The sequence below is a fragment of the Miscanthus floridulus genome, chromosome 11 (genome assembly GCF_019320115.1).
Source record: "Miscanthus floridulus cultivar M001 chromosome 11, ASM1932011v1, whole genome shotgun sequence".
Taxonomy (NCBI): domain Eukaryota; kingdom Viridiplantae; phylum Streptophyta; class Magnoliopsida; order Poales; family Poaceae; genus Miscanthus; species Miscanthus floridulus.
The window spans coordinates 52,404,687-52,423,987 of record NC_089590.1 but is presented as its reverse complement, the minus strand read 5'-3'; the positions used below and the strand labels follow the sequence as shown (position 1 = coordinate 52,423,987).

General features: G+C 48.1%; 1 protein-coding gene across 1 annotated transcript; it reads left to right on the top strand.

Annotated features, from left to right (window-relative positions):
* The first annotated feature begins 14,244 nt into the window (after positions 1–14,244).
* On the top strand, positions 14,245–18,237 carry LOC136490730 (uncharacterized). Its single transcript, XM_066486929.1, has 2 exons — positions 14,245–14,904; positions 17,823–18,237. Exons 1-2 carry the CDS (start codon positions 14,485–14,487, stop codon positions 17,982–17,984), a joined length of 582 nt encoding a protein of 193 aa, XP_066343026.1. The 5' UTR covers positions 14,245–14,484; the 3' UTR covers positions 17,985–18,237.
* Positions 18,238–19,301: the final 1,064 nt, after the last annotated feature.

The following is a 19,301-nucleotide window of genomic DNA, read 5'->3' as shown; positions in this document are numbered from 1 at the left end:
CTGTCAGATAGAGTCCATTATGGCAGCAGCCGGAGAGGGCATTCGGCAATACTTGTCATATTTGCCAGGACTGTCAGATCTGATTGGACGGACAGGGATATATGTACCTTCTTGGGTCCGTCAGTTTTATGCCTCGCTCTATGTTGATCCTCATCACAGATTCATTCACTTTGCTTTCAACGGCAAAGACCACAGAGTGACTAGTGGCAGAGCCAGGGAGATACTGAGACTACAGGAGCAGCCTGTAAAGATGCATGAGGTTTGCTATGGACAGCAGGGGCCTCCCAGGCGTCCTCATGGAGGGCAGGTGCCCCCCACAGATTTAGTGCGGCATTGCTTCAAGGAGCCGTTTGGTGAGGGGTCGAGCAGGAACCCCAGTGACTTGACTCCTACAGCGAGGATACTAGAGGCCATCATCAGGAGGACACTTCTTCCCAGGTTGGGATACAGGGAGGGCCTGACTCGCTTACAGCTCTGGCTTCTCAATGCCATCATGCAGATGACAGTGTTTGACATCTGGGACCTCCTTCTTTCTGAGATGGAGGATACTATAGCTGAGGGATTCAAGGGTCGCAGGCAGCTTCCCTATGCTCACTGGATCACCTTCCTCATTCGCAGAGTTGTGATGGATAAGCCCCCTGGCATGATGGATGAGTATACAGGTGCCACCACAGAGTTCCCAGCTTACAACCTGTCACAGCGGATCAGACACGCCACTCCTCAGGCACCCAGTCAGCCTAGCCGTCGCCCCGACGTGCCAGAGTCTGCAGCTCAGCAGGATGAGATCATCAGAGGGATTGCAGCTACTGAGGAGGAGGAGCTAGAGGCACAGCAGGAGGTGAGCGAGTACAGTGATAGCTCCGACGACGACTACCAGCCTATACCTCAGATGCCTCCACGCAGACACGATGCAGAGGCCGGTAGCTCCAGTTCTGCTCCACCTGCTCCACAGACAGACCCCGCTCTCATTGCTATTCTTGAGCGGATGCAGCAGGATCAGACACGACAGGCACAGGAGACAGCTGCCAACTTCGCACAGTTTCAGGCTCGTCAGGACGAGTTCCAGCGGCAGCAGCAGCTCCTTCAGCACCAGCAGCTACTAATGCAGCAGCAGCTCATGGGATTCATGCAGCATGTAGTGACAGCCATTGGGGTCCCAATGCCACAGCCTTCGCCCCAGCTTGCACAGCCTCCTACCACTTCGACGACTCCAGCAGTACAGCCCATCGGGCTTCAGAGTCAGGGACAGCCTCCAGTTCAGTTCACGTCACCTCCAGTACAGGTGTCCTAGTGGTTAGCCTCACCGGGTGTTGCCCCGCAGTTCACGCCTTTTCAGACGGGCTTTACACCAGAGCAGTCTTCCTCGCTGTTCGTGCCTGAGTCGTCAGTCTCCAGGAGTCTTGGAGCATCATTCAGCGAGTTGACCGGCATGCCTACTCCGCCTCACATGCATACTGCCGGACCGTCTACAGCAGCTCCAGCTATCATGACCACTCAGAGGCTCCCCTCGTCTGTCGCCTCGTCAGATCCTACGACAGACTTACTTGCAGCGTCACAGGCAGCACCAGCCCCAGCTCAGACCCAGACCGCTTCAGCGACACTTCCTGCTTCAGAGGGTCAGTCAGTTCAAAGCTCAGGATCAGATGATGATGCCGCCCAGTTCCATCTTGCTCCACGTACTTCAGCGCCCGACTCGTCCGCTGCAGCCCCGCCGTCCGACCCTTAGGTTTTGGTGTTTGACGCCAAAGGGGGAGAGGATTTGAGTATGTAGACTCAGGGGGAGCGAGTTTTAGGGGGGCTAGTTATCTAGTATTAGCTTATTATATACATTTGGAGTTTCATTTGTGTGATACACTATTACTTATGCATTCGTGTGTTTACTTTCATGCATACTATTATATATATGAGATAGTGCTATCTACGTGATTGTGATATTTGACATGTGTGATTTCTACTTTGCTTTATCTATATGTCATATCACTTGAGTAATGCTCATTTGCCCTTTGCTTCCGCGGTTATACTTCGAAGCAAATGAGCTTTGTAATTAGTACTCATGCTTAATTCATATCCTTTGAGTACATTGTGTTGGCTTGGGTCATATAAGCTTGACTAACTCTTTTGTTCTTATTGACAAAAGCTTATATGAACCAAGCCCGTCAAAAACCTCACTCCATAACATACTCGAGGTGGTATTGTCATCAATCACCAAAAAGGGGGAGATTGAAAGCATCTAGGCCCCTAGTTGGATTTCGGTGATTAATGTCAATACAAGATTACTATGACTAACGTGTGTTTTGCAGAGGCAATTAAGTTAGGTCATTGTAATAGAGATCGATTGGGCAATCGAGGTTGTCATGCCCCTACGATGGATATCGTTTCGGTTTTCAAAGGACGCACGACAAGGTTAAGGATAACTAGTTCTAAGTGTCAATTGGAGTTGGAGAGACACTTAGAGTAGTTTAGGACTTTGTTTTTCCTTTGGCCGTACTATGAAGGGGGGTATGAACGGGTAGCTTGACCTAGTTGAGTCTAGTGAGTTAGGTGTGGTGCACACTTGTTAAAACTAGCTCGAGGCAGCTCCTATGAATGCCTAAGATCCTTTGGAGCAAACTTCATTCACATATGTTCGAAAGTTGGAAGTGAATGGAGGGTCAAACACTGACCGGACGCTGGCTCCGGTGCGACCGGACGCTGGCCGCAGGGTCCGGTCAGTTCGTTTGATTAAGGTGGTCAAGTCTGGTGTGACCGGACGCTGGAAGGTCATGTGACCGGACGCTGAGGGCCAGCGTCCGGTCGACTCCAGTAAGGGTCCAGACTTGGAAAAGAGTGACCGGACGCGTCCGGTCAGTGTGACCGGACCCTGTGTATCCAGCGTCCGGTCGTTTACAGTAAGCATCCAAGAGCGACCGAACGCGTCCGGTCGGTACTGACCGGACCCTGGCAGCGTCCGGTCATCTCTTGAAAACTGGTTCGCGGGTTGAACTGACCGGAGCGTCCGGTCATCACGACCGGAGCGTCCGGTCACCCCGCAGAAGCTCATAACGGTTAGTTTTTCAGGCTGCCCTATAAATAGAAGCTCCACTCGTGAGTGGGGTAACTTTTGCTCATTCCAACAGCTGAGAAACACGTTTGTGAGTGCCAAGAAGAGCAAGGTCCTAGTGAGGTGTTTGTGATTTGAGAATCCAAGAGAGTAGCCTCACTAGCAAATCAAGAGTAGCAAAGTGTGCATCCATCTTCTCATTAGGCTTCGCGTGGTCAAGTGAGAGTTCGTGCTTGTTACTCTTGGTGATCGCCATCACCTAGACGGCTTGGTGGTGATTGGGAGTTTGGTGTTCACCCGGCGGAGCTTGTGGGTGACCCAACTCAAGTTGTGAGCGGCTTTGGGTGATTCGCCGCGACGGAGTGTCGAAGAATCAACCCGTAAAGAGCACTTGATCCTTGCGCGGATCAAGGGGGAGCTACACCCTTGCGCGGGTGCTCCAACGAGGACTAGTGGAGAGTGGCGACTCTTCGATACCTCGGCAAAACATCGCCGCGTTCCTTTCTCTCCCTATTTACTTTGAGCACTTACTTTGAGTATTTACTTTGAGCAATTCAATACTTGTTTTACATCCATAGAATTGCTTGCTTGAGTAAGGTTGGAACATAGGTGGTGAGTTCGTTGTGCATTAGTTTGATAGAAACACTTTTCTAGGCACAAGGGGTTAATTGGGCTATCCGTAGGATTTGTTTATTGCAAGAGAATTTCGAATTAGTCCAATTCACCCCCCCTCTTGGGCATCTTGATCCTTTCACCAAGAATTGTGCATGGTACGAGGAACCAATTGTATATTCTACACAATTTGTTTGCTTTGAGTGATGGTACATGGTTTGTCAGACACAATTTGTTTGCAGCGGTAGCCAAATTATACGAAAATGGCGAGACTACTTTCAATCCAACTATGTAAAGTCTACAAACGCCACGGACCACGGTGTCGTTGAACAAGTGATATTGTTTCTGATCTGTTGATGTTGTATTAGTCACACACCATAAAATCCAAGTGATTCCTAAAATTAGTTGGACTTGGACAGGGCAAAATTCGGCTTGAGCTAATTTTGAAACTCACTTGGGCCAATTTCTCTAGGAAAGCACTGGACGGTCTGGCGCTTACAGTTTCGTTACCATCGTACTGTCTGGTGCATGTGTTTTATCAAACCGTATTCAACGTGTTTCGGTGCTATGTGGGAATTGTTCGGCGTGTGCATTTTTCCACCATTGGACTACTCGTAATTTATCGATGTTTACAGTGGTGTGTAAGAATTGTTTGGCGTGTGTATTTTCCTTGCTATTGGACTATTCAGTGAATGCATTTTATTAGGAGGTGTTTGGATTCCAGCCACAGTTCGCCTCGCCGCAATTTGTGGCACGCCTCAGTTCGTAAGGCTATGCGTAGACAAAGGCAGACACAGAGACACCACACTCATTTGCCGTCACACTCTATGACGAAGGATTTCGGCACCGCCACCACAACTCGTCGCAACTCAGTCATGGCGCAGCGTGGCCCATAACCAAACATCCCCTAATGTTTGTAGCATTGTACATGAATTGTTAGACGTGTGTATTTTCCTCTCCGTCAGACAGTTCGGTGTATGTCTTAGCCCAGAACTACGATCATTTGTCATTTTACAATTTTGGCATAACCATTTTGTAAATCTTTCTTCTATAAATATGACAATTTTTTTTGCTTTCAGATTCCGTAAACTATATAATACCGTTCTCCATCGTTTTCATCTCACACCGGAACAATGCATCTGTTTGTTGCATAACACACGTCCAAAATTGGCAGCTCAGAAACACTGAAACAGCGCGTTGCATTTGCATCCCATGAAACGAAAGAAATAAGGCTTTGTTACGGCCCAAGATACGGAACCGCGTCCGACATCGGAAGAGGAGGCCGCAGCACATGGGCTTGGGCCGCATCCAAAGTGTTCTAGCAGAGCAAGGATGCCGAGTACGCGTACCACGGGGATCAATGGGCAAAGGCGTGAAGCAGCTGTCCACCCGGGAATCGGATATATGTGTAATAGGTTAGAGGAGAGAGGGTAATGAGAAAACTTGTAACAATTGACTTGCCTCATGCAAGCTTCCTCTGAACCTGTCCCCTTGCTTTGCTCTTCTTCCTCCATTCCGATCTACTGCTACTCGCATAAATCTATAGAACTTTCCTTGGTCGTAACAAATTGGTACTCAGAGCCCTCGATTCTTGGCCGATTTTTTATTTCCTCCACCTTGATCTAGGATCGTAACCCCCGACGGCTGGTTGATCGTCCTCGGTGCTGCGGCAACGAGTGATGAACCCGTAGGTCCGTGCCGAGGCTGATCTAATCGGTGTACGAGCAAATCGCCGGAATCCGATTCACCCTGGAGCCCCACCAAATCGACCACGAGCATTTCACCCGCTTCCGCAAGCAGCTCGGTGCCATGGATCTCAACACCAAACTCATCCTCGACGAGCTCAAGTCTGTGCAATCCAACCTCACTAATCGGATCGACGCGGTCGAGCACTCCATCGGCGCCCGCGTTGATTCCCTGGACGCTGCCGCCAAGGTGCTCGACGCTTGGAAACCGACGATGGACGCCTCCGTAGTGGAACTGCATGCGGAGATTGGAGCGTTTAGGAAGACCGAGGAGAAGGTGGAGTCAATGCGGGAGGAGATGACTGCACTGCGCAAGTCTGTGAGCCGCTCCATCCTCGACGCCACACAGGTCGCGCCGACCGGCGTGCTACAGCATCCCAAGGTGTCCCCGCCGTGAATTCCCTCTGGCTGGACTCACTTCTGCCCGTTAGGGCCCCACGAGAAATCAAGTCACCGAGAATTTGAGTCTTATGCTCGATCCCCGGTCAAGGGTACGTTCATCCCGCTTGATCCCAATTCCAAACCCAAGCTGTATCAATCCTATTCGAGCTTGGCTCTCGTTGCTGGCACTCAGGGCAGTTCAGGAGGGGTGCACGGGTCTCAAGATCATCATGGTTATGAGGATGGGGATGGGGGTAATCATCACCTACCTAAAATCAATTTTCCTCCATTTGATGGTTCCAACCCAAAATTGTGGCTCGAGCGTTGCTTAGATTATTTTGAGATGTACTTTGTTCCGCGCCGCCGCTGGGTCAAGGTGGCCACCATGCACCTGTCTGGCGCCGCGGCGTGTTGGTTGCAATCGGTTGAGGAGTAGGTTCGCTCGGGGGGCTGGGAGCAGTTTCAGGAGCTGGTCATGAACCGCTTTGGTAAAGACCAGCATGAACTGCTGGTTCGTCAGCTCTTTCACATCCACCAGTCAGCCACGGTCCAAGAATATATTGACAAATTCATTGGGTTGGTAGATCAGTTAATTGCGTATGGTCGTAATACCGATCCAATTTACTATGCTATACGTTTTGTCGATGGATTGCGTGCCAACATTCGTGCTGCTATTCATATGCAACGTCCCCAGAATTTGGATACTGCCTGTGTCCTCGCTATGTTGCAGGAGGAATTGGTGGACCCTATTCGTAAGAAGGAGCTTCGGCGACCTAAACCATTCACCTTTGCCAAGGCTCCTGTGTGCGGGCCACTACCGCCGCTACTCAATCAGCCACCGTGCTTGGACCGTCAAGATAAGCCGGTGCCACCGCATCCGGTCCCTGAACAACATGCTCATGGTATGGATGACAAGCTCTCCACGTTGCATGATTATCGGCATGCTCGTGGCCTCTGTTTTTGGCGTGGAGAGAAATGGTCACGTGACCATCGATGTCCTGAAGCAATTCAATTGCATGCTTTGCAAGAACTCTAGGAGGTTTATTTTTCTGGGGACTATCAGGAGGATGGTTATGATGACTCTTTGGAAGCTGACACTGATGAAGCTCAATTGTGTATTGCTATATCTATGGCTGCTTCTAGAGGTCCACCCTCTGACACCTCTATTCAGTTCATGGGGCACATTCAGGGTCATCCAGTTCGCATTCTTGTTGATTCTGGCAGTAGTCACACCTTTGTCAGCGCTGCACTGGCTGCTCAGTTGCAAGGCCAGCCTATTCTCTTGCCTCCACTCAAGGTCATGGTGGCAGATGGTTCGCAGTTGCTCTGCTCCTCTCAATTTTAGAACCTCGTTTGGACTGTTTAGACTCATGATTTTGTCTCTCAAGCTAAGGTGTTGCCGCTATCTTCTTATGAGCTAATTGTGGGCATGGATTGGTTGGCTTCTTATAGTCCAATGAATATTGATTGGCAACACAAGTGGCTGCTTATTACACAAGGACAGAACCAGTGTTTCTTGCAGCGTTCTCTCTCAGCACTGCCTCCCGGTTCAGTGGTGCAGGTATCGGTAGTATTGTCAGATGACTCAGTTGTCGGTTAGGAAGCAGTACCACCAGAGGTCTCGGCACTCTTAGCTGAATTTCAGCCAGTGTTTGCTCCTCCTTCAGGTTATCCTCCAGCCCGTGATTGTGATCATGCCATTCCATTGCTACCGGGAGCCAGTCCATTCTCAGTCCGTCCATATCACTACCCTCCAGCTGTTAAAGATGAAATCGAGCGACAAATTTCAGATATGTTACAGTCAGGAATCATTCAGCACAGTAACAACCCCTTTTCTTCATCTGTGTTGCTAGTCAAGAAAAAGGACGGTACCTTCCGCTTTTGCGTTGATTTCAGATAGGTTAATGCTATTACTGCTAAAGCTAAGTATCCGGTGCCCGTTATCGAGGAGCTACTGGATGAGTTGACCCATGCCTCTTGGTTTTCCTGTCTAGATCTCACTGTTGGGTATCACCAGATACGTTTGAAAATCGGAGAAGAATTTAAGACTGCCTTTCAGACACATTTGGGCCATTATGAGTTTTGAGTTATGGCCTTCGGCCTCACATGAGCTCCAGCAACCTTCCTGAAAGCTATGAATACCACTCTCCGGTCCCTCTTGCGCAAGTGTGTGTTGGTGTTCTTTGACGATATCCTCATTTTCAGCGGTACCTATGAAGAACATTTGGAGCACATTCGTCAGGTGCTAGAGTTACTACAACGTGATCAGTGGTAGGTCAAGATGTCCAAATGCCGCTTTGCTCAGCGTCAGTTATGCTACCTTGGTCACATCATTTCGGCTGAAGGTGTCGCCACTAACCCTAAGAAGATTCAGGCAGTTGTGCAATGGCCATCCTCCCAAACAGTAAAAGATCTATGAAGCTTTTTGGGTCTCACCGGTTATTATAGGCGTTTTGTCAGGAATTTTGGCATTATCTCGCATCCTCTGACTGAACTGTTACACAAGGGTGCTATTTTTGTCTGGACAGATTTGCAGGAGCTGGCATTTTTGGCTCTCAAACATGCGCTTACATCTACTCTAGTGCTTGCCCTTCCTGACTTTAGTAAACCCTTTTTAGTTGAAACCGATGCAAGTGGCACTGGTATTGGGGCAGTGTTAATGCAGAGTGGGCATCCATTAGCCTATTTGAGCAGAGCTTTGGGACCTCGCTCACGGGGGTTGTCCACTTATGAAAAAGAATATATGGCAATTCTGATGGCTTTAGAGCAGTGGCGCAGCTACCTTCAACATACTGAGTTTCAGATAGTTACTGATCATCACAGTCTTGTTTAGCTCACAGAGCAACGCTTGCACACTCCTTGGCAACAGAAAGTGTTCACTAAATTGGTTGGCCTTTAGTACAAGATTGTGTACTGCAAGGGTGCTGACAATGGCGTGGTCGACGCTTTGTCTCGCACTCCCACCTATCAGCTTGCTGCAATTTCACTCTGTCAACTGCAGTGGCTTGAGGAAGTGATTTCAACCTATGCATAGGATGTCTGTGCTCAAGAGCTCCTTACTAAGTTATCCATTACACCTGATGCAGTACCTCGTTTCACATTGAGGGATGGTCTGCTCCGTTATAACCATCGAGTTTGGGTGGGTCACAACAAGGATCTACAGACTAAATTGATTGCAGCAGTACATTCAACAGCTATTGGTGGATATTCCGGTGTTGCTGTTACCTATCGCCGTCTCAAACAAATCTTTGCTTGGCAAGGGATGAAGTCAGCTGTTTAGGCTTTTGTTGCTGCTTGCACTGTCTATCAACAGGCCAAACCTGATCGATCTAAACTTCTAGGTCTATTGCAACCCTTTTCGGTTCCTAACGAAGCTTGGTCAGTCATCTAAGTGGATTTCATTGAAGGGCTTCCGTCTTCAGGCGACTTCAACTGCATTTTGGTCGTGGTAGACTTGTTCTTCAAGTATTCTCATTTTCTGGCCCTCAAGCATCCATTCATTGTTGCCTCTGTTGCTCAGCTATTCCTCTAGCAAGTATATAAACTGCATGGTTTTCCCCCAAGCTATCATCTCGGATCGAGATAAGATCTTTACTAGCAATTTTTGGCGCGAATTATTCAAATTGGCTGGTGTGGTGTTGCGTATGAGTATGACGTACCACCCACAGTCCGATGGTCAGACGGAGCGGGTGAATCAATGTGTTGAAACATTTATGCACTATTTTACTCATGCATGTCCTCGCACTTAGCGTTAGTGGCTGGACCAAGCTGAGTTTTGGTACAATACCAATTGGCATTCTGCTCTTGGGCTCTCACCATTTGAAGTTTTGTATGGTTATGCCCCACGACACTTTGGGCTTGCTGTTAGCCCGGATGTCCCGGTGATAGATTTGGCCACCTGGTTGTCTGACAGAGCTCTTATGGCTGATGTAATTCGACAACATCTCAACCATGCAAAGCAACGCATAAAGAAGTATGCCGATCAACATTGGTCTGAGCGTCACTTTGAGGTAAACAATTGGGTGTTTGTCAAACTTCAACCGTACATTGAGTCTTCCTTGGCTGAAGGGTCGAGATGACGACTAGAGGGGGGTGAATAGTCTTTTCTAAAACTTAATCGTGTCGGCTAACCGATACAAATGCGGAATTTAAATTAACGGTCTAGCCAAGACTACACCCTACTATATACGTTCACTAGCACCTTGCAAAGATAACAATTATGCAACAAAGGTGCCGGGCTAGCTAGAGCTCTCCTTAACAATTCTAGGAGCAAGGTTACATAAACCTATGCCACTAGTACTTTAAGCGATAAGGGAGCTCCTACACATGCTAGTAAGTAAAAGCACAAAGCTAACTAAGCTCACTAGCAATGCTCAATAACAAGGCAACCAATGCCTAATTAGAGAGCGCAAATACTTAGCTACACAAACTAAGCAATGTGACTAACAAGGTTACTAAAATCAAATTAGCCACGCAAGGGAGCTACTTCTATGCTACACAAGCAAGAAGGTAATTAGTAAGCTACGCAAGCTATCTAATTACAAGAGCAACTACACAAGCTTAATATGTATAAAAGTAATTGCAAGCTTGTGTAATGGGGATGCAAACCAATGGGAAGAACAAGGTTGACACGATGATTTTTCTCCTGAGATTCACGTATTTGCCAACACGCTAGTCCCCGTTGTGTCGACCGCTCACTTGGTGGTTCGGCGGCTAATTAGCATCACCCGCTAAGCCCGCACGTCGGGCGCCGCAAGAACCTACCCCTTGAGTGAGGGTAGCTCAATGACACGCTTTACTAGAGTTACTCTTCGCGGCTTCCGCGGGGCGAGCACAATGCCCCTCACAAGCACTTCTCCGGAGCGCCGCACAAGCTTCTTGCGGGTTTTGACGGAGACCACCACCAAGCCGTCTAGGAGGTGGCAACCTCCAAGAGTAACAAGCACCACCGGCTTGCAACTCGATCACCTAGTGCCACTCGATACAACCTCACGATACAATCGCACTAGAATCGCTCACTCACACAATCGAATGATCACTATCAAGTATATGTGTGATGGAGGGCTCCCAAGCACTCACAAGCATGGACACTAAGTCCCTTGAGGTGCTCCACACCAGCCATGCTCGAAGGCCACTTCTATTTATAGCCTCAAGGGCTAAACTAGCCGTTACCCCTTCACTAGGCAACGGTCGGACTGACCGGACGCTGGACCTCAGCGTCCGGTCGCCCGCAGACGACCACGTGTCCTGATTCCAACGGTCACTTGACTTGACCGGACGCAGCAACTTCAACTGACCGGACGCTGAACCCCCAGCGTCCGGTCATTTCCAGTAAGGTACCAACCTCGACCGGACGCGTCCGGTCACACTTGATCGGACGCAGCTAGCGTCCGGTCACACTCCAGCTTCTGCGTCATCGTACGTCAGCCTGACCGGACGCAGCCTGCCAGCGTCCGGTGCATTTAGATCCAGCGTCCGGTCAGTTGACCGACGCCAGCATCTTCGCGACCAACTCGTTTTCACTTCTAACTTCTTCACCCTTGCTCCAATGAGCTAACCAAAAGAATTTGCATCCGGCGCAATAGAAAATAGGCATTCCATTTTTCCAAAAGCGCTGAATCCCGAGGCAGAATTCGGCGCTTTTGAGAAAATGGAATGCCTATTTTCTATTGCGCCGGATGCAAGGGACCCAGACCCATCTCAACCCTGCAAACACCACCTCCTTTATAAATGTGCCAACACCACCAAGTATACACCATCATGTGTATGTGTATTAGCATTTTCACACTCATTTTCTAAAGGATGTTAGCCACTCAACTTGCCACGCCACTCGATCCTAGCGAAAATACAAAGTTAGATCACTCAAGTGGCACTAGATGACCGATATGCAAACAAGTTTGCCCCTCTTGATAGTACGGCCATCTATCCTAAACCCGGTCATAAACTTCTGTACACACCTATGACCGGTGAAATAAAATATCCTAGGTTATATCTTTGCCTTGCGCATTCCATTCCATCTCCTCCAATATCGATGCAACACATGCACCAACACGATCAACAATGATATGATCCACTTCATATCATCACATGATCATATTGGTTCATCGATCTTGACTCTACTTGCTCTTCACCGTTGCCATCGTCCATCGGCGCTAAGTCTTGTTCAAGCTTCACCGCCACGCGGTCCATCACTCCAACGCCTTCGACTTGCCCTTCACGCTTGCAACCGGTCCATCAAGCCAAGTCTTGTCTTGATCTTCTCCACCTTGATCACATGACTCAATGTCATGTCTCATGTGCATTTAAGCTCCTTCATCATCACATATGTGAGCTTTGCAACATCTCCAAGCCATTTTCACCTCCATGGCATATGTTGCTCACACACATGTACCTGTGGACTAATCACCTGTGTATCTCACATAAACACAATTAGTCCACCTAAGTTGTCACTCAATTACCAAAACCAAACAAGGACCTTTCATTGGCCCAGCGCCCCAATCAGAAGTTATCTTTCAAATTCTTTGGACCGTACCGTGTGGTTGCACATATGGGTACCATGGCCTATCAGTTGGAGCTGCCGACCTCTTCATCTATGCATCCGGTCTTTCATGTGTCGCAATTGAAAAAGTCAGTCGGTGCTCATCATACTGTCACAGCTCATCCCCCTTTAGCAGATGTTATTTGGAGTATTCCTGAACGGATTTTGCAAGTCCGATCCGTGTTCAAAGGTACGCGTTCAATATCTCAGGACTGATCAAGTGGTCTAATTTATCAGCTTCTCTAGCCACATGGGAGGACCTGGAGCATCTCAGACAACAGTTTCCTCGCGCCACCGTCTGGAGTCGGCTTGCGCGCAAGGGGGAGGGAATGTTACGGCCCAAGATACGGAACCGCGTCCGACATCAGAAGAGGAGGCCGCAACACATGGGCCTGGGCCGCATCCAAGGCGTTCCAGCAGAGCAAGGGTGCCGAGCACGCGTACCAGCGGGGACGAATGGGCGAAGGCGTGAAGCAGCTGTCCACCCGGGAATCGTATATATATGTAATAGGTTAAAGGAGAGAGGGTAATGAGAAAACTTGTAACAATTGACTTGCCTCCTGCAAGCTTCCTCTTAGCCCGTCCCCTTCCCTTGCTTCGCTCTTCTTCCTCTATTCCGATCTACTGCTACTCGGATAAATCAATAGAACTTGCCTTGCCTTGGTCGTAACAGGCTTTTGCCGGCTCGTGCGCCGTCGTCCACTCGACCTAGGAGAGCGTTCGGCCTGGCCCGTCTCGCCGGAACCTCTGGGCAGTTTGGCCCATCGCGGCTGACCACTGGCCTCGTGCGCGCGACCCGCTGCGTCGTGGTGGGGTTGCTCGATCCGCGGAAGCAGCGGGTGGCGGGGCCGTTGGGTAGTGACGGCCTGACGGGGCGACGCCGACGCCGACGCGACGCGGCAGCCGGCAGTGGGTGCTGGTCGCCTCGCCCGCCCGACAGTTTGTCAAACACCCAGGCCGAATCCAACGGATAGTCAAGTTAGGCGCGGCGGGACCATGTGAATGCTATGCTATGCTTACGGAGTGGAGTCTACTTGCTCAGTCGCTCTAGCCATCTCGTGTCATGCCGGCTGGCCACTGCCAAGGTGACCAAGCCACAGGCTACAACAATCGCTCACCCTCCTGTCGATCAGACTATATAGGAGTCTGAATGGAAGACATCAGCGTCGTGCTCAAAGATCCGATCGTACCCAAACAAGGAAGCGGCTCCAAACAGCAAAAACAAGCTCGTCCGGGGAAGGAAAAGGAAACTCACGCCTCGTCTCAAAAGCTGCTCCCACGAATTCCTGGAGCAGCAACCAGACCTCGCCTCGCGTCGCACTCGCACCTAAAGATGGCAACGGGGACCCGATCCCCGATTCCCCGCGGGGAATTCCCCTATTAGGGGACGGGGATGGAGTCAAATATGCCCCCACGGGGATCTAAACGGGGAGAAAACGTCCCCCGTCGGGTTTGGCGGGGACGGGTCTGGGGGAGCATTCCCCGTCCCCGATACCCGCATCCCCGCCCCGTTTATATACAGGCTTTGCTCTCTTTCCTGATGGCCCAACCAGCCCACGAAGGCCCAATGTCTTCTGAGTATATATAACAGCAATAACCCTAGTTCTACACCTTTGTGATGATTAATATCCTGCTTCTTGCTATTTAGCTATTTTTGGATTGTGATTCGTGGTGTACTCTAATATTGTGTCGATGAACTCATGTGAATGATGATGAATTAACCTGAATGGTGATGAACAAATGCGGGGACGGGGATTTTTCCCCTCGCGGGGGCGGGGATGGGGGAGAAATCGTTCCCGTGAGCTTTGGCGGGGACGGGGACGGGGATTTTTTCTCCCCGCGGGGACGGGGATGGGGAGGCAACCTCCGACGGGGAATTCCCCGTTGCCATCTTTACTCGCACCCCCACCCCCACCCCGACCCCAAGGCGGCCAAACCCCAAGGAAAACGAAAAACCCAGCCGACCACCACTCCCTGTCTCCCTCCAGAGGCCGAGAGAGGCAGATCACCTCGCCATCTCCCCTCCCACCCCACGTCCCCTCCTCCTCCTCCTCCCACGCGGGTCGCCATGCCGCCTTGCCACCGCCGCTGCTGAGTGCCGCCGGCGCCGTGGGAGGATCCGCCCGCAAGCCAGCTGCTTGTCGCCTGGAGCACGAGCGCCGGCCCCCATGGACCCGGCCTCCGAGGAGCTCGAGCGCCGCAGCCGCTACCTCAGCGCGCTCGTGCGCCGCACCAAGCTCGCCGACCCGCCGCAGCCCGAGCCCGAGCCGGAGGCGGAGGCGGTGGAGGCCAAGGCCAAGGCGGACGTGGAGCCGGAGCTCAAGGCGCCGCCGCGCCCGCACGTCGGCGGCGAGGAGGGTAAGGGAGGGAAGGAGGAGGCCAAGGCGGCGGCGGAGGAGAGGACGGCGGTGGCGGTGAAGGCCTCCAGGGGGGGAGTGAAGGCGGCCGAAGGGAGGAAGGTGGTGGTGTGCGTGCGCGCGGCGGACATGCCGCTGTCGCTGCAGCGGCGCGCCGTCCGGGTCGCCGTAGAGGCCGTCGCCGCCATGCCGCGGCTCGAGAGCAAGCGCCTCGCGCTCGCGCTCAAGAAGGTAACCGTCGACACTGGACAGAAAGGTTTTTCTTCTTGTTTATTTGAACCAGCAGTGTCAAAATAAATTGTTACTATGTCAAAATAAAAAAAATCAAAAGCATGTTCATTTCATCCATGTCTGTGCGTGGCCACAAATCAAGGACAAATGCATGCGCAGATTTGTGGCTAAGTCGATTCAGAATAAGATCTAGAGCGTAGGAAGGATTCAAGTAGACGTTTAGCTCTCAAATTTGATACACATGCTCGGGAGGCAGAGACATTGCCAGATCAGATGGTTCAAAACTTTCATTTACGAGAGCTGGTCCACTATGCAGCTTACAAAGAACTCTATTTATGAGATATATATAGTGCTCAGAGGATGTGCAAGAGTAGTTAATGCTTTTGCTATATAGGTCGTCTCTAGCAGTTTCATGTTGCAATCTTATTTCAAATTAATATATAGATGACGACTAATCATGCTCTACGAACTGGGAGACTGGTCCGCCAATTAAGGGCTGATGTTTTTGTGCAACAAGGAAATAGTGAATGCAGGGGAAAGGGGTATAGGAGGATTATTGGAAGAAAACCAGTAAATGTGATTCGTAGCAAGTCATATGATCATGGAGTCACACAGCTGAGATCACCTTTAGATGGAAAGTGCTCAATTTCTGACTGGTAAGGGCAGCTCCAACAATACTAGAAGAGCTAGCTCATAGGATATTTTATTGAGTAAGGAGAGAGAATGATAAGTTAGCTCTTCATGAAGAGCTAAGCTCATACACTTTTTTTTATGATGTATGTGTCTATGCTTACACATTTTTCTATACTAGCATGTTGGGTTACTTTATTTTTATCTTTTTTTTGAGCTAGCAAGTGAACTATATTGTTGAGGGTGCTCTAAGTGGTGCTTGATATATGCTGTTGATTCCAGGATATAATGTCTTTGTACCTGTCATCACTGAGAGTTACTCCATCTCCTTGTTGCACGTTATGGCTTCATTGATCTGATCTAACGGTGATGCCAAATGAAGTTCGCCTAAGAACTTCTTCCATATTTATTTATTTATTTTATCACAACAAAATCATCACCGGCCCAGCTTTTAGTGAAAGCTTAACAGAGTACATAACTGGGGGACAGCAGTTTACCACACAGTTCTAAAACAGGTCATTGAGCACAGCACTGCCTGAAACTGACTCTACTCCTACCTCAAGTCCTCAACACACTTAGCAAACCACCAAAAATACAAAAGACCACATTAGTCAAACTGCAAACTTCCACAGCAGTTGCCAACAAGCCTCCAGCAAAAACCATCCAAAACAAAACCAAGAATCTTCAACACCAACTATCAGCCACCACTATCTTCAGACTTGCTTCAGATGCTCAGCAAACTTCCCCATTAGCCTTTCCACCTCCACAGACTCTTCCCCTTGTCAAGACAATCTTCAATTGATTAAGCTTTTTGCTCTATGCAGCACTGTTGTTGGGTCCTTCATCAGCTTGTTGTTGATACCATATCGTTCCTCATTTTCTGTAGTGCTCAAAGTACACCTGCACAGCAAAATAACATCACTTCTCTAATTCTGGCAGGTTTCTTTCATTTTCTTTTCTGTCTAACTAACTCATGTTTGATTGTCTAACCAACCTTTTTTTTTGTCAAACATGCATGAGAGTTGTGTTTGTACGAGGGAGGGAGGGAGGGAGGGGGTCCCTTAGGCCTTCCACAGTGTAGGCTTACGATGATGCTTCAAAGAGAGAGTTCTCAGGCAACACTTCTCACACTGCAACTACCGGTGATGATGCCAGGAAATTGGGGAATGGAGCAATTAGATGCATCAATGCGGAAACTGTAAAAAGGAATATTTTGTTCATTGCACACCGATTTCCTGAGGCTAGTTAATTATGCCACTGTTTATTGTTTGTGGGACCCACTAAGATGAAAAAGTTTGAAGTTACACGCTGCAGCAAAAAACCAAATAAAGCATCACTGTGAGGTAGCAGACATGAACAGTATTAGGCAACACTCACGCTGTGGAAGGCACGACACAACCCACTTATCACTCAATGGAATTAATATGGGGCTGCAAAAAATCAAGCCAAAAAAAAACACTTTCGCTTTCCCTGTTAAACAATAATGGAGGCACTTAGAATTACAGAGTTAGATTTGCTCCTACTTTTCACATAGCTACTACTTCTACTTGTCTGTGTTGGAGCGTCTTCCTTATTCCTTATCTGCACCCTTTGCGGCATAAGTTGGTTATGAACTTATGAGTCATGAAACTAAGGTAATAAGATTTGGTTGGTTTTGCCACAATATTGAGCCAACAACCTCAGTTGTTGCTATTTATGTTCTTTTTGTTCTTTCCCCCTTTCTACTTGGTCTCGCTTACCTGCTAATGCATGTAAAGTATCCCTTTTATTGTATTCTTGAATTTAGCCATATTTCTTATATAGAGAAACAAGAATGCTGGCATCATTGGAAAAATTTTCTTAGATTTCCACAGAAAGAAAAAGGCATGATGTCCATGTGACCATGTGGGTGTGGGTTAATGTTAAAATTTGGCAATTTGCTACAACTATGTGCCAGTTTTTTGTCCACAAACATTCCCTTTGTGTGTTCTCTTTTCTCTTAATGAAATGATACACAATTTTCTTGCATGTTCAAGAAAAGAAAAAAAATTGATTTTTTTTAAAATTGTTTGCACATGTTAGCATGCATTGCTCCCTGGATTTTTGTTTGCCCCTGCTAGATCGGTGGTCCTTTTCTCCTCTCTCAAGTCGCAAGGTAGTGCCTTATGTGACGTGCCTGATGACCTGCTGTTGTGTTTGGTTGGAAGTATCAAGCATTTTATTTTCATGATTGTGTTCTTCGATTCTCACTGTTCATGATATCTGATGACTGATTCTTTCTTTCCTTCTTTTTTTTTTGTGATTCCAAGGATTTCGATACAACATATGGGCCTGCATGGCACTGCATTGTCGGCACAAGCTTTGGTTCCTATGTCACTCACTCATTGGGAGGTTTCTTGTACTTCTCCGTTGACAAGGTCTACATTCTTCTCTTCAGAACTGCCGTCCAGCCACTTGCTCAGCCGCAATGAGACCTGGGAATCTGTTCACTCAAGCAAGCGTAGATGCAGCGCATATTGTAACTCTGAACAGAATAGATGATGCTCAACACACTGTGGTGCCGCGTTTGAGTAGTAGAGGTAATTTCATCTGTACACAAAACCGTAGAACGGCCATGCCCTCTGTAACTTCTACGTCGTACTGTGCTGTTGTGTAAACATTCTTGTGCTGTGGCCTGGAGTTACAGAGCCTGACTGTCAGATCTCAGTTTCCAGCTCTACCTCAGTATCCAATGTACTTCGTGGTTACACATTCGAGCTAGTGGGGGGCCCGTGATGATCCCTCATGTATCTCGCTTGCCAAATGCTAGTAGAGCTGCACTTCCTCCGTCTCTAAAAAGTATGGATCTTATCAGTGAATAAAAAAAAAGTATGAATATGGATAAATGGATTTATAGCAAAAATGACATTTTCTTTTTGAGAGAGAGAGGGAGTAATCCTTAGCCGACCCGACCCTAAATGCTCGGTGCCAGGAAAAGATAACAGCTACTTCCTCTGTCAAAAAAGAATGGAAGCCTTGCTTCCCATGGAGTCAAAAAATCTAAATTTTAACTAATCATGAAATACATTTGTATAATAAACTTAGTTGAAGATTCAAATGTATGTAGATAATATTTTTTATAAATCTAACCAAATGATTATTTGTCTTGATGAAAAGTGAGACTTTCATTCTTTTTAGGACAAAGAGAGTAAGGCCAGTCTCAGTGAGAGTTTCATGTGAGTTTTATTTGCATTGAATAGGTTGTCACATAGATATTTTTGATGACATGACAGTCTATTTAAGAAGAGAGAGAAGAAACTCTCTTGGCACGATTATCAACTATCTATGAGTCATAAAATTAAATACAAATTAAACTATGGAATGAAACTTTGTATTGAGAGTGGATGTTTCATCCTAGTTTCATTTTATTCTATATGACGTGGCAGTTTTGGAAACAACGCCGTGAAACTATCCACTGAGACTGGCCTAATTGACAACAGACCGGCAAGTAGCCATGTCAGTGAGTCAATCAATATAATGTTTAACCAAATAAGTTCAAAATAAATTGACATTTAGAGTAGTCTTAAATCAAACTATTTTAAATTTGATTAAATCCATAAAAAGGTGCATCAATATCTAATATATTTATTTGGTGTGATAGATGTTGTTACTCTTTGCTATAAAATTGATTAAAGTTAAGCTAGTTTAACCTAGCGTGATTCTAGAAGTTGATTGTTTGGCATGCCAAACGATGGATGCCGAAACAACTCCTTGCAAGAAGCCTAGAGAAGCCAGAATAGTTTCTGTAC

Bases quoted from the DNA above. Each gene is read 5' to 3' on its own strand.
- LOC136490730 (XM_066486929.1), top strand. From the start codon at position 14,485: ATGGACCCGGCCTCCGAGGAGCTCGAGCGCCGCAGCCGCTACCTCAGC. The intron at 14,905-17,822 runs GTAACCGTCGAC...TGTGATTCCAAG, and splicing joins TCGCGCTCGCGCTCAAGAAG to GATTTCGATACAACATATGG.